General features: G+C 31.2%; 4 protein-coding genes across 4 annotated transcripts; 1 reads left to right on the top strand and 3 right to left on the bottom strand.

Annotated features, from left to right (window-relative positions):
* Nucleotides 1-163: 163 nt before the first annotated feature.
* Nucleotides 164-3,322, bottom strand: BX663DRAFT_473491 (uncharacterized protein). Its single transcript, XM_051524199.1, has 3 exons — nt 2,545-3,322; nt 2,218-2,454; nt 164-2,152 (listed from the first exon to the last, which is right to left on the bottom strand). The coding sequence occupies exons 1-3, from the start codon at nt 3,190-3,192 to the stop codon at nt 302-304; spliced, it is 2,736 nt and encodes a 911-aa protein (XP_051382351.1). The 5' UTR covers nt 3,193-3,322; the 3' UTR covers nt 164-301.
* Nucleotides 3,323-3,481: 159 nt separating this feature from the next.
* Nucleotides 3,482-5,311, top strand: BX663DRAFT_473489 (alpha-2-glucosyltransferase Alg10; the record flags this gene model as incomplete). The annotated part of the gene is made up of 7 exons (XM_051524198.1): nt 3,482-3,616; nt 3,668-3,756; nt 3,809-4,257; nt 4,348-4,627; nt 4,692-4,748; nt 4,821-4,963; nt 5,046-5,311. The coding sequence occupies exons 1-7, from the start codon at nt 3,539-3,541 to the stop codon at nt 5,309-5,311; spliced, it is 1,362 nt and encodes a 453-aa protein (XP_051382350.1). The 5' UTR covers nt 3,482-3,538.
* Nucleotides 5,303-7,480, bottom strand: BX663DRAFT_510879 (SKIP/SNW domain-containing protein). The gene is made up of 5 exons (XM_051527810.1): nt 7,429-7,480; nt 6,061-7,344; nt 5,853-5,986; nt 5,600-5,779; nt 5,303-5,543 (listed from the first exon to the last, which is right to left on the bottom strand). Exons 1-5 carry the CDS (start codon nt 7,443-7,445, stop codon nt 5,437-5,439), a joined length of 1,722 nt encoding a protein of 573 aa, XP_051382349.1. The 5' UTR covers nt 7,446-7,480; the 3' UTR covers nt 5,303-5,436.
* A 1,940-nt stretch (nt 7,481-9,420) lies between these two features.
* BX663DRAFT_543373 (uncharacterized protein) lies at nt 9,421-11,101 on the bottom strand. The gene is made up of 3 exons (XM_051530838.1): nt 10,747-11,101; nt 10,425-10,692; nt 9,421-10,329 (listed from the first exon to the last, which is right to left on the bottom strand). Exons 1-3 carry the CDS (start codon nt 11,035-11,037, stop codon nt 9,623-9,625), a joined length of 1,266 nt encoding a protein of 421 aa, XP_051382348.1. The 5' UTR covers nt 11,038-11,101; the 3' UTR covers nt 9,421-9,622.
* Nucleotides 11,102-11,970: the final 869 nt, after the last annotated feature.

Here is an 11,970-nt window from a genome sequence, read left to right as displayed (position 1 = left end):
CATATTCGTGAAAATTCATTATGACTGCAAATATAAACCTACTAGAAAGTAGTCCAAAACACTAAAAAAACCATTTTCAATTAAGCATCTTAGATGAGTAAAAATAGGAACATGTTTCGAATAATTGAAGTTTAAGTAGTATATATTTCATTCCAAAAAAAAAAAAAAAGATAGAAATTACAATAAAAACCTTTTCTTGATAAAGACGTTTATTTTTTTTATTTTATTTTTTATCTAAATACAAATGTACGTGTTATATATATTTCATTATATTATGTACATATATAAATGGAAGATTGGTTTACTCTTTCTTAGCAGCAGCAGCAGCAGCAGCTTCCTTTTCAGCTCTTTTAGCCTCTCTAGCAGCTTCCTTAGCAGCTTCTCTAGCTTCTCTGGCAGCCTTTTCTTCGGCTCTTCTCTTCTCTTCAGCAGCACGCTTCTCTTCATATTCCTTATGCTTCTGTTCTCTCTCCTTTCTCTTTTCTTGTTCTTCTTTTTCATATTCATATAATTCCATTAATTCTTCCTTAGCAGCATGGCAGTCTTTCTTACCACCACGAACTGTGATTTCATCAGGTTTATTAGTGTTAGGACTTTCATTATCATGATTGGTAGACTTAGGGAACTTAATAAAGATGTTATATTTATCCTCAAGTTTCTTAACATAACGACCATTGGGACCAATTAAATGACGATGGAATTCCTTGGGAATCTTGAGAGAAAGAGTGACTTGGTCGGCCAAACTTGCGACTTGACTATTGATACGTTCCTTAGCACTCTCAACATTAATTCTAGGACCTTGAATGACAACCTTAACAGGTGTAACGTTCTTCTTGTTCTTGGAAACAATCTTTTCTTCTGTTTTATTGCTTTCTCCAATGTCAACCTTGACACCAAGATCATCTTTAAGTTTATTAATATTAGATCCTGACTTACCAATAATGTGGGCAGAAAAGTTAGCAGGGATAAAGAACTCTTCTGTATAAGGCTTAGTGTAATCTTCTTTTTGAACAGCTTCAAATGCTTTTTGAAGATTAGCAGTAACTTGGTTTACTTCTTTGGTGAGACCACGAATCTCAACCTTATCATTAGGACCAAAACGAACGATGGCATCGGTCTCACCTACAATAGCATTTAAGGTTGTATCCTTAGGTCCACGAATGAGTTCATGGAACTTGATAGGAATAGAAGTACTCTTGAAAATGTAATCTGAACAGTCTTTAACAATCTTATTTAATTCATCAGCAGCAGCATCCAAAGCAGCCTTTACGTTTGATTTGTCCTCACCACTAAAAACAACCAAGATGTTAGCAGAGTTCTCTTCTTCATTTGGTACAATTATAGTGACATGATGTGTAGATTGAATACGCTCAAGGGCACTGTAATGACTTTTTTGAATATAATGATGGAGATAAGGCTTAACTTCAACATAGCTAAAGACTTCGGGTGTTAATTGATTCAAGAGTTTAGAGACAGCTAATTGAGCAAGAGCAGCATCCTTTTCGGCTTTACTGACAAATTCAAGATAGACAGATTTGTCAAGTTCATCGGCTTGAGGGACATTTACTTGAACATTATGATCATTTTCAATTTTCTTGAAACTCTTCTTAACCAAAAGATATTTAAGAGCAGCGCGAGCATACTTCAATGCATCACCAGATGATTTGTAATTTTCTGTTAAATCAAAAACACTCACATGAACGGCACGAGCCTTTTCCATCACAACTGTTAAACCCTTAACTAAATCAGCATCAAGACCACGAATTGTGACATTTTCAGAAGGATCTTCAGTAGGAGGTAATTCTACAGTACAGCCAGATTCATTCAAAATTTCTTTAAGAGTTTCACCATTCTTACCATAAAGGTATTTGTGTTGACGTTTAGGGATTGCAATAGCAATGGTGCGACTTGAGTTCTCAATATCTGCATATGATTTTTCTAGGGCTTGTTTAGCAGCTTGGACTTTCTCTTTATCACCAGAAATGGAGATAGCTGTTTCACGGTTTGTATTACCATCTACAATAACAGCAGGAATATGAATCTTGACATCAAATTCGCCTTCCAATTTCTTGATGTTACTATTTTGTGGACCAGCGAGGAAAAGATAAAATTTACTGTCAAAGTTATCAATCTTGATTGTTTGCTTAGAAGTCTAATAGAAAAATAAGTCAACAACATTGTTTTCTATCCTTAATTCACTTTTATATAAATATATACCTTTTCACTAACGATTTTTTCAATCTCTTCCTTTGCAATTCTAATACCAGTAGCATCACCCATGATGGTGACAGGAACCATGTCATCAGGGTTTTCCTCATAAGATTCATCTTCATTATCCTTACGAGAAAAGTTGATACGAGTATTTGATTTAGCTTCAATTTGCTTGAGTGTAGCGCCCTTTGCACCAATAATGAAACGACGAGTAGAAGCAGGTACAGTAATTTCAATAGTACGCTAAATAAAATAAAATGAAATAAGTTTCAATTTATATATAAAGGCTAAACACACGGAAGATAACTATTAAATCAACTTCCTTTCTCTTACCTTCACAACAAGACCAGAAATTAATTCTTTCTTAGCTCTAGCAACTTCAGCAGGAGCACCTTGAATAAGAAAAGTTGTTGTACCAGAGCGATTTGTAGAAGCAATAATATTTGTACCAGTTTTTTTGATGACTTGTTGAATGACATCAGCATTGCTCTTGAAACCAAGAGGCTTATTGGGCATGTTGGCAATTTGTTGATTAGCAGGCAATTCAAGGACATCAGTGATTTGAGTAGCAGTAGATGATTTTTTGACATTACCAGAAGCGGGGGGAGCCATAGGTCTATTACGGATAGGACTGGCTTGAGGTGATTTGACACGAGAACTAGCTGACCAACCACCCGATACAACAGGTGGACGAGGAGATGGTGAAAGAGCAGGGAAAGCAGCTTCAGAATTCAAATCGAGATTCTTTTTGGTCACGGTAACTTCTTTCTTGGGAGCAGGAACAATAGGCTTACCAATAGGGGTAGGATAATCACCAGCAATAAGTGGTTCATAAGCAGTATTATCCATGACAACAACGGGGTCGTCAGGAGAAGGAACAAAGGGATCTTCTTCTACGGATGAAGGAATAGCAGCCTGAGCATGAAGGAGTGCCAATTTAGCAGAGGGAGGCAAGTTTTCCATAGAATCGTTAGAAGTCATGATAAAAGAGAGGTGTACCGTTATTTAGTGTGTGTGTAAGAGAATAAGAAAAAGCCTGAAAGTTTTTTTTTTGTTACTTTATTTCAATAAGCTAATTCAATTAATCTTTAAGAAAAAAAATTAAAGTAACAAGAAAAAGGTTAGTTTTAAAACAGCCGCTCTGTCTTTATTTTTTATTTTTATTTTATTTATTTTTTTTTTAATGATTTTTAGCCAATAAAATGTTTACAAAAATATTGTAAATAAGTGCACACAAAAAAAAAAAAAAAAAAAGTATACAAATGGATTTCTATTATCGTAATTAATAAATAACGATCAATCTATACAAAAGTAAGACATTACCAGAATGATCTTTGTTCTTCATGTCATTAACTTGTTAATGACAGCTGCAGTAGTTAACACTAAAGTCTCTAATCCCTATATGGTAATAAAAATATATCAGCTGTATATATGGTTATATTGACATATTTTTTAGGATGAGATATTTCATATATCTCAGGCACAACAATATTGTCGTGGCGATTTTTACAGTTGGGATCCAAAACTAACGACACCACCAGGACTGTAACGTATATTCACGATCATTTATATGTATTTTTACTAATATGGTATATAGATACTTGTTAAGCAATGTATTCGTATATGTTGGAAAGCTGTTTAACTATGATCTTTGTACTGTAAATGCATTACGTTTCACAAATATCTTATTTTCAATTGGACTCTACTTTATTCTGGTGTCATTAACAAAGACTTCAAGAGTGTATGCATTAAGCTTAGCATGGTTTCCAGTTGGATTCTTTTATAATTTCCTTTATTACACAGACGCGGGCTCAACTTTTTTTGTTTTATTGTCATATCTTTTAGTGAAAAGGAGATGGTATCGATTATCTGGTGTTATGGGTATTGTCTCTATGACCTTTAGACAGACTAATGTTATATGGGTATGCTTGTTTATGATGGTTACCATTATAGATACATTATCCTTAAATGAAAGTAGTAAAAAAAACGACGATCATAGTAATTGTTTATACAATCCTTTATGTGCTACTATTATGAATTCACCAGGTAGTTTATTTATAAGATATAACTTGACGAAGAAAAAAGGGAGCCTTTTCCCCATCTGAATATATATACTAACTCCATCATTGAATATAGTACAAATGCTTCGATCTATCTTGAGTCTTACTGTAAACATATTAGAAAATTTCAAGACTTTATTGCCCAATATAGTGACATTTTTAATTGCAATATTTTCGTTTGCCTTGTTTCTAATATGGAATAACGGTATAGTTTTGGGAGATCGTTCAAATCATATAGCTGGTCTTCATTTCCCTCAATTGTTTTATTTTACTTCTTTCTTATCTTTCTTTTCTGCCCCTTGGACATTATCTTTAACGGCCATTTCTGATTTAATATTTCATTCAAGCATAAAAAAGTAAGTCTTTTATGAAAATAGATAGATAGTACGTATCACGACTCACTTTACGAGAAATAATTAGAATATTGTATGGTCTTTTATCTTGCGTAGTAAGCTTATATTTGGTTTTTAAATACACGTAATGACAATATATTTGTTCAATAACATGATAAATTCTAAAAGTTAAATATATATATACATATTTGTATAGATATGAGCATCCGTTTATTTTAAGTGATAACAGACATTACAGCTTTTATGTTTGGAAGAAAGTTTATAGACGTCACTGGACTATACGTTATTTATTGACTCCAGTTTATGTTCTTAGCGAAATATTAAATTTTCAAGCTTTTGGTAAGTGATTCTGGCAATTGGAGGAACGTTTATTCAACTTTCTTTTTTTTTTTTTTTTTTTTTTTTTTTTTTTTTTTTCTAGCAAATCACACAAGTTTCTTGTTAGCTTTAGGATATTTAACTGCACTTGTCTTGACTTTGGTCCCATCTCCCTTATTAGAATTTCGTTATTTTATTATTCCCTTTTTATTCTACATGGTACATATCCCACCTCCAAAACAAACTTGGCGTTTATTAAGTGGTTTGGCGTTTTATATATTCATCCATCTTATTACTCTTTATCTCTTTTTATTTAAGCCATTTGTTTGGTTAAATGAGCCAAATCAATTACAAAGATTTATGTGGTAAATTTATTATCATTATTATTATATAAAAAGGACAACAAAACGTGTAATATTGATATATAATGACGTCTCAAAAGGAGAATTGTCTGCTTTATATATTCATGTATATATAATAGATCATAATAAGATTTATTTCTTACGACGTTCATCGTCACTATAATCATCTTCATCGCGAGCTCTCTTTCCTTTTTTCGCCTTATTCAAGAAAGTATCTAACCCAAATACATCTTTTTCAACTTTTTTGATGGCATTAATGTTTCTCTTTCAAATTCAACAGGCCCTGCTGCAGAACCTTCACCACCCTCAGCACCCTGGAATCCTTTACGCATACCAAACTTGTCTTGCTTGATAGCCCTTTCAAGGTCATCTGCATTTGTGCTACCCAAGACTTCAGATTCAGTATTTTCACCTCTATATCTATAGATAGATGATGATGTTTGGTTGAATAGTGGTTTATCATACGTATTATATACTATAAAAAATAACGCTTAAGAAAAAAGAAAAGAAAAAAAAAGGGGGGCTTACTATATAAAATTTGTACTTACCATCATCATCTTTGAAACCAGATCCAATACCCTCTGATTGATTAAATAATCTTGCATCATACATACTTTCTTTACTTAATGATGGTTTAGCTAAACCAAGTGCAATTTTTTCAGAAATATCACGTCCTTGCTCACTAAATTGGGATATATAAATCAATACTTTGTTTTAATTTTTTTTTTCTTTTTTTTTTTTTTTTTAGCAACTTACCGAGCAAGATGCCTTGCTCTAGCTTCTGTACCCATTTTACTCATACGCATTTCTCGTTGTCTTTGTCTTTGGAGATCACGTCGAAGTTGATCACGCTCTCTTGCTTTTTCTTCATCACTATCCTCAACTCTTCGACGAACAGGAGAGTCTTCTTCACTTTCAGATCCTGATTCATCTTCAGAACTATCATAATCTACCATGAGAGAGGCTGCTGATGGACGATTAGCATTTGCAGGTGCTTCTGAATGATTTGTAGTCTTTAAACCAGCTCTTTCTTCACGTGCCTTTTGAGCTAACTGCCTTAACTTTTCTTCTTCAGCTTCCTTTTGTTTCTGGGCTAGTTTCTGTTGCATCAAATTTCTTTGTCTAACTTCTTCACGAGCATGACGATCAGCAGCATAAAGAGCTTCAGAGAACTTTGCAAAATTATCATTGATCGTCAACTCTTGAAGACCACGACCATCAGCTGCTAAACGTTTATCGAGGGGGATAGTATAACCCTTTGTGTTTTTCCAGTTTGAAACACAGGGAGGAATGATCCATTCAGCTTGTTCTTTAGCTGTTAACTTACGGGGAGGTGAATGCATAACAGGAGCAGGAGGTGATGGAGGACCACGAGGAACCTTCTTGTGTAAATGACTAGGAGGCTCCATAGGGTCTCTAGGTGCATCTACCATACGAATAATTCTTTGTTTAGCACCAGATGAACCCTGTTGGGCTGGTGTATAACGAATATAGGTTGGATCTTTATTAGTACTGTTGGAAGCTGAAAGTGCTGAATTTTTAGGTTGAGAAGATTTGATCTTTGAGTTGACAATCTTTTCGAGAGCTAATCGAGTCTTTTCTGCTACACTCTGAACTTCTTCTTGGCTTGGTCTATCCATGACTAATTTGTCGACATCCATATCTTTTCGTTCATTGAGAGGAATCATATCCTTAAAGGAGGTATGAATGATACGGTCGTCACTATGTCCTTGTTTAGCAATTGCATCGTATTTTATGTTACCATCATTGTCGACTTCCAATGTCAAGGCTCCACCTTTACGTTCAGCTAAACTTGTTTCTTTACGGCCCATTCCTAATGGAAATTGAGGAATGTGAATTTCGGGGTATGCACCACCATTACCGAAATCTTCTGGTCCACGAGGTCTAAAGTTTTTACGTTGTCCATAAGGAGGAATTCTATTTTGGCTGGTTTTTGTAATGATTTGGTTGATTTTCTTTTCTAATTGTGGTTGTGCATCAGTTGTAGATGATAATGTTTGTCGAGGTTTGGGTAAAAGACTTTAAAAATATAAATAAAAAAGATAAGAAAACAATAACGAAATTAAATTTTAGCTTTTTCTTTTTGTATTTTTTATATTTTACCTTGTAAGTGATGCCATTCTTATTATCTGTATAGAAAAGAAAGAAAAAAAAATAAAATAAAATAAAAAATAAAATAAAAAAAAATAAAAAAAAAACCACAGCAAAATTTTCGCTGCCTAATGCTATAACTTAATGATTACCTGTCTTTGAAAATAAACATAAAAATGAAGACTGCTTTTTTAATAATTTATGATTGGTTAATACTAATAACATGAAGAATATAGCATAGAAAAGAACTCAATGCGAATATATAAATACCTCTTTGAAACTTTATATTTTGGTTGAATACTTTTTAATGATATGTTATATTTGGAAGAAAATAAAAACAATAGTGTTAATTTCTGTTTTTAGTTTGATTAATATCAGTGTGGTGAGAGTTTCTCGGCATATAAAGAAAAGGAACTTCAGAGTGAGGATTGATAGTGTTAACGCTAGTACTGTTATGAGTCATTACTTGAGCTTTGTGAAAGCTATTTTTAATGAAATAAACAAGCATCCCAGGTATAAAGGAATATTACCTATGCTATGGTCAATGCTCCTATTCATAGTTCAGCTGATATTGGAGAGTATATTCAATCTTGAGGATATTCGCATATACATATATATATATATCTCCGTATTCTCCCAAACTGAATTCAGTTAAGCAGTTCTTGTCGATATGTTAAAAGTAAAGTTAAGTAAAATTAGTTCTTGTAAAAAAAAAAGGGGGGAGGTACACTAATGACTAAAATGAATGAAGCCTATGATACTTTGCATTTTAATATCCTTAAAGGGTTTGTTTCTCATCCTACCGAAGCATTCGGTAAGGACCTGAATAAAGAGAGATTTTAAAACAAAATTATACTATAATAGATTTTTAAACTTTGGGCTTTCAATTGTTAGCACATCATGATATATCTTTGATAACACATAATCCTCAAAGAAAGCCATATTTTACCTTTATTCTAACTATATATTTATTATTTAAATGCATTTATATATACTATATCAAATATCATTATTCAATACGCTTTTTGCTGAATTTCTATGGAAGTAATTAAAAACACAAATCAAAACTTGAATTCTGATATACAGAGTATCTATTCAATTCAATAGATATTTGTATAAATTATCCTTATTCTTACTAACCACAGATGTTCAGATATAGTTTGATCCTGTTAAATATAGCTTCTATAGTTATTGTTCTTATATAAATCCTAGGGGGGGGGTGTATACTTATATAAAAAGATACATGCATTTATTAGTACCTATGTCTGAATAATATATCGAGACATAAAGGTTAGATTACATACGTGTATATGTAAAGCAATGATGTGTTTATAATTTTATAATCGAGAATTTTTTCACCATAAATTCTTAATATTGTGATGAGTTTGAAGCTTTTAACAGTAAGTAAGGTTAAAATTGAATATGAAGACTTGTGTCAGAAGGTGAAGCAGATAATTATGTAAAGGTATCTAACTTATGAAAAAAAAAAAAAAGCATCAAGCTACTTCAAAGGGACACGCTGATAAAATTTAGTAGGTATGAATTAAGCGTGAATATGATTAAAAATAAAACAATAGGCTATCTTGAGTTTCTTTGTTAATATCAAATAGGATAATAGATTTCATTATTTATATACAAATGTAAATATATTCAATTTGACTGCTATCAAGATAATAAAGCAAACCAAGTGATATCTATAATAATACAATATCTATGTATCTATGTATCTATACATCTGTATGTGTACGCTACTACTATTGATTTTATCAATGATATTTTTATGCATTTAAATAGATATGATTTAATACTATAAAAGTAAGGCTAAATTCGACGATATAATAGGGACACTTTTACTTTTAAATAGTCCTCAAGTGTAAGCTTCATGTATGTAATGCCAGCTTGAAAACAAAAAAAAATATCGAAAAGGGATTATTAAATATTTCTTTAATAGAGTATACATAAATGATTAATCATGAATGTAGTGAAATAAGTTTCATATGTTAGCAAAAAAGAAAAAAAAAAGGCTACTTTAAGGGATATTCGTGTTTTTTTTATTTGATTTTCGAGAAAGTAACAAAGAGCATTTCGCTTTTATTAAATAGTAACAAATCCTGTTCTCGCTATTAAATTAAAATGGTTGTTATTTATTTAAAATAGATTTATTATATACATTTTAATAGCTTGGAATGAAACATACAAATTTTCTTTAATAATGAGTAATTGTTCCATTTTCAAGAAATTCTACCAAGTCAACTTCTTCACGTCGTTTCTTCATACGGGCTTTAATCTGTTGCCTTTCCCTTTCAAGCATAGTCAAGATAACAAATTGTTCCGATCTTTCTTGTTCAAGCTCAGCAGTTTTTAATTTTTGCCAATTTGTGTGCCTATTACAGCTCTTTCTATTTTGTTGACAAACATGAAACACCTTTGCCGTAGTTAAGGGCTGTTCATTTTCGTCTAATAAACTTATGACTTCATCTTTTTCTATCACATAATGAACCTTTTCCCATAATGTATCAGGCCAAGATAATCTGGAATCAAACCCACATAGCGTGTTGTTATCTTCCTTTTGTATTAACATATTTAATAATTTGGATTTTTGTTCGACCATTTGAATAATATCTTTAGCATGTATCTTTTCTTCTTTCACTCTACATAATCTTGCTCTATCATCCAACTCAGCAAAACTACTTAGTTTACTTCTTGAAAGTGGATTATAATGTTGTTTATTTAGACTCATGGTTGCATTACGCTTTTTTAATTCAGCAAGTTCAATACGGGCACGAGCAACTTGCATTCCACAATTATCTGTACAATATTTACTTAAATGTCCTTGATGTGTACCAATCCTTGCTGCTTTCGAACAAGCAGGATTAGCACATTTAGGTTTCCATGAAGTTTTCTTTCCTGTGACTATATAATATGTAAATAACTATAAAAATTTTCAAACAAACAAACAAACAAAAAAAAAAAAAAAAAAAAAAAAGGAAAAAAGAGTTTAAAATTACTTTTAGAACAATTATCACAGAAATAAAGATCAATGAATTCGCCTTGCTTCTCACTAATCTGTATACATTCGCCATGAAACCATTCGTTACATTTGTCACAAGCAATCATAAACCTTGGTACATCATACGGCCTTTTACATATACAATAGAGTTTCGTTGATGGCTCTGTTGACATTACATTGGGTAATGGTTCATTTACATCTGATTTAGTATCTGTTGAACTATTTTTTTGTAAAGGGGGTCTGCCTCTTTTTATTTTCTTCACAGGCTATAATTTATGTTAATCAATTTTAGGTTTAATAATATTAAATAATTAACTTACTTGATTTAATTCTTCTTTTTCAACTGTTCTTTTTTCATTAAAATGCTTTATTTCGTTGTATGTTTGTTTATTAGTATCAGTTTTTATAATATCTTGTTGTTGTAAAGGGTATGTTTGAGGGTATGTTTTTGGTTTATTATGTTCTTCAGGAGTTTCTACAGGTTGCCATTTTAATATAGGACTGATGCGTTTTCTTAATGGTAAGCGATTAGTATTATTTGTAACAGTACTAGTAGGCTCTAGTGAGTCTAAAGAAAGATTATGATCATTACTTCCAATTTGTTGAGACATGTTTAAATAAGCTTCTAACAAAAAAAAAAAAGGGAGGAAATTAAAGGAGGGATATATGTATATGAAAAAAAAAAGAAAAAAGAAATAAGAAATAGGGTAAAATTAATAAAAAAAAAAAAAAAAAAAAAGGATAAAAGTTGACGAATGTTTCCATCAAGTGCGAATTAGTGACAAAAAGTCACCTTTTTGAGTCAAAATACATATTTTTTTTTTAAAAAAAAATAATAACAATAATATTTTTCCAGATCTTTAATTATAAAAAGAACAAAGAATAAAAAAAAAGGATTTTTACTAAATAGTTAATAATAAAGAAAGTATCAATAAATGGCTGATGAATAAAAAATGGAAAAAAAACCTAACATTACATCATTATAATAATGCTCCATCAACAATCTAATTTGCTACAAAAATTTAAGGATGTAAACTTTTTTTGTTTTGTCAAACTATAATTATTTCATTTAAGGAAGCCATATTTCACTAAAAAGTCAAGTTTGTTATCCTGATAGCAGCGTATATATCATTGTTTTCATTTATTTATCTTTTATATATCTACAAAATTTATAATAAGCTTGTCGTCCTTGTTTGAAACAGTCTTCTTTTACTCCGACAATCATAATGGTGATAGATGATTTCTTATCAATTATTAAAAAAGGAAAATAGACTCTGTTAATATATTCGCTGTGTGGTAGGCTCGTCTTGTGATTCATTATTATTGAGTATTGTATTTTTCAGCAAATAAGAGAAAATTTCAGAAAAAATAAGAGAAAATTATTGGACAAATAAGAGAAAATTATTGGATAAAATAAGAGAAAATTATTGAACAAATAAGAGAAAATTTTAGGTCAATTAAGAGAAAAAAAAAATGGCAATTAGCAAAAAATTTACTTATACTTAAATCTCATAAGTTTTTCTCCAGGGCTAAACACTTTTCAA

Source organism: Cokeromyces recurvatus (assembly GCF_025118155.1).
Source record: "Cokeromyces recurvatus strain NRRL 2243 chromosome Unknown BX663scaffold_14, whole genome shotgun sequence".
Taxonomy (NCBI): Eukaryota; Fungi; Mucoromycota; class Mucoromycetes; order Mucorales; family Mucoraceae; genus Cokeromyces; species Cokeromyces recurvatus.
This window is presented reverse-complemented; position numbering and strand designations above follow the sequence as displayed.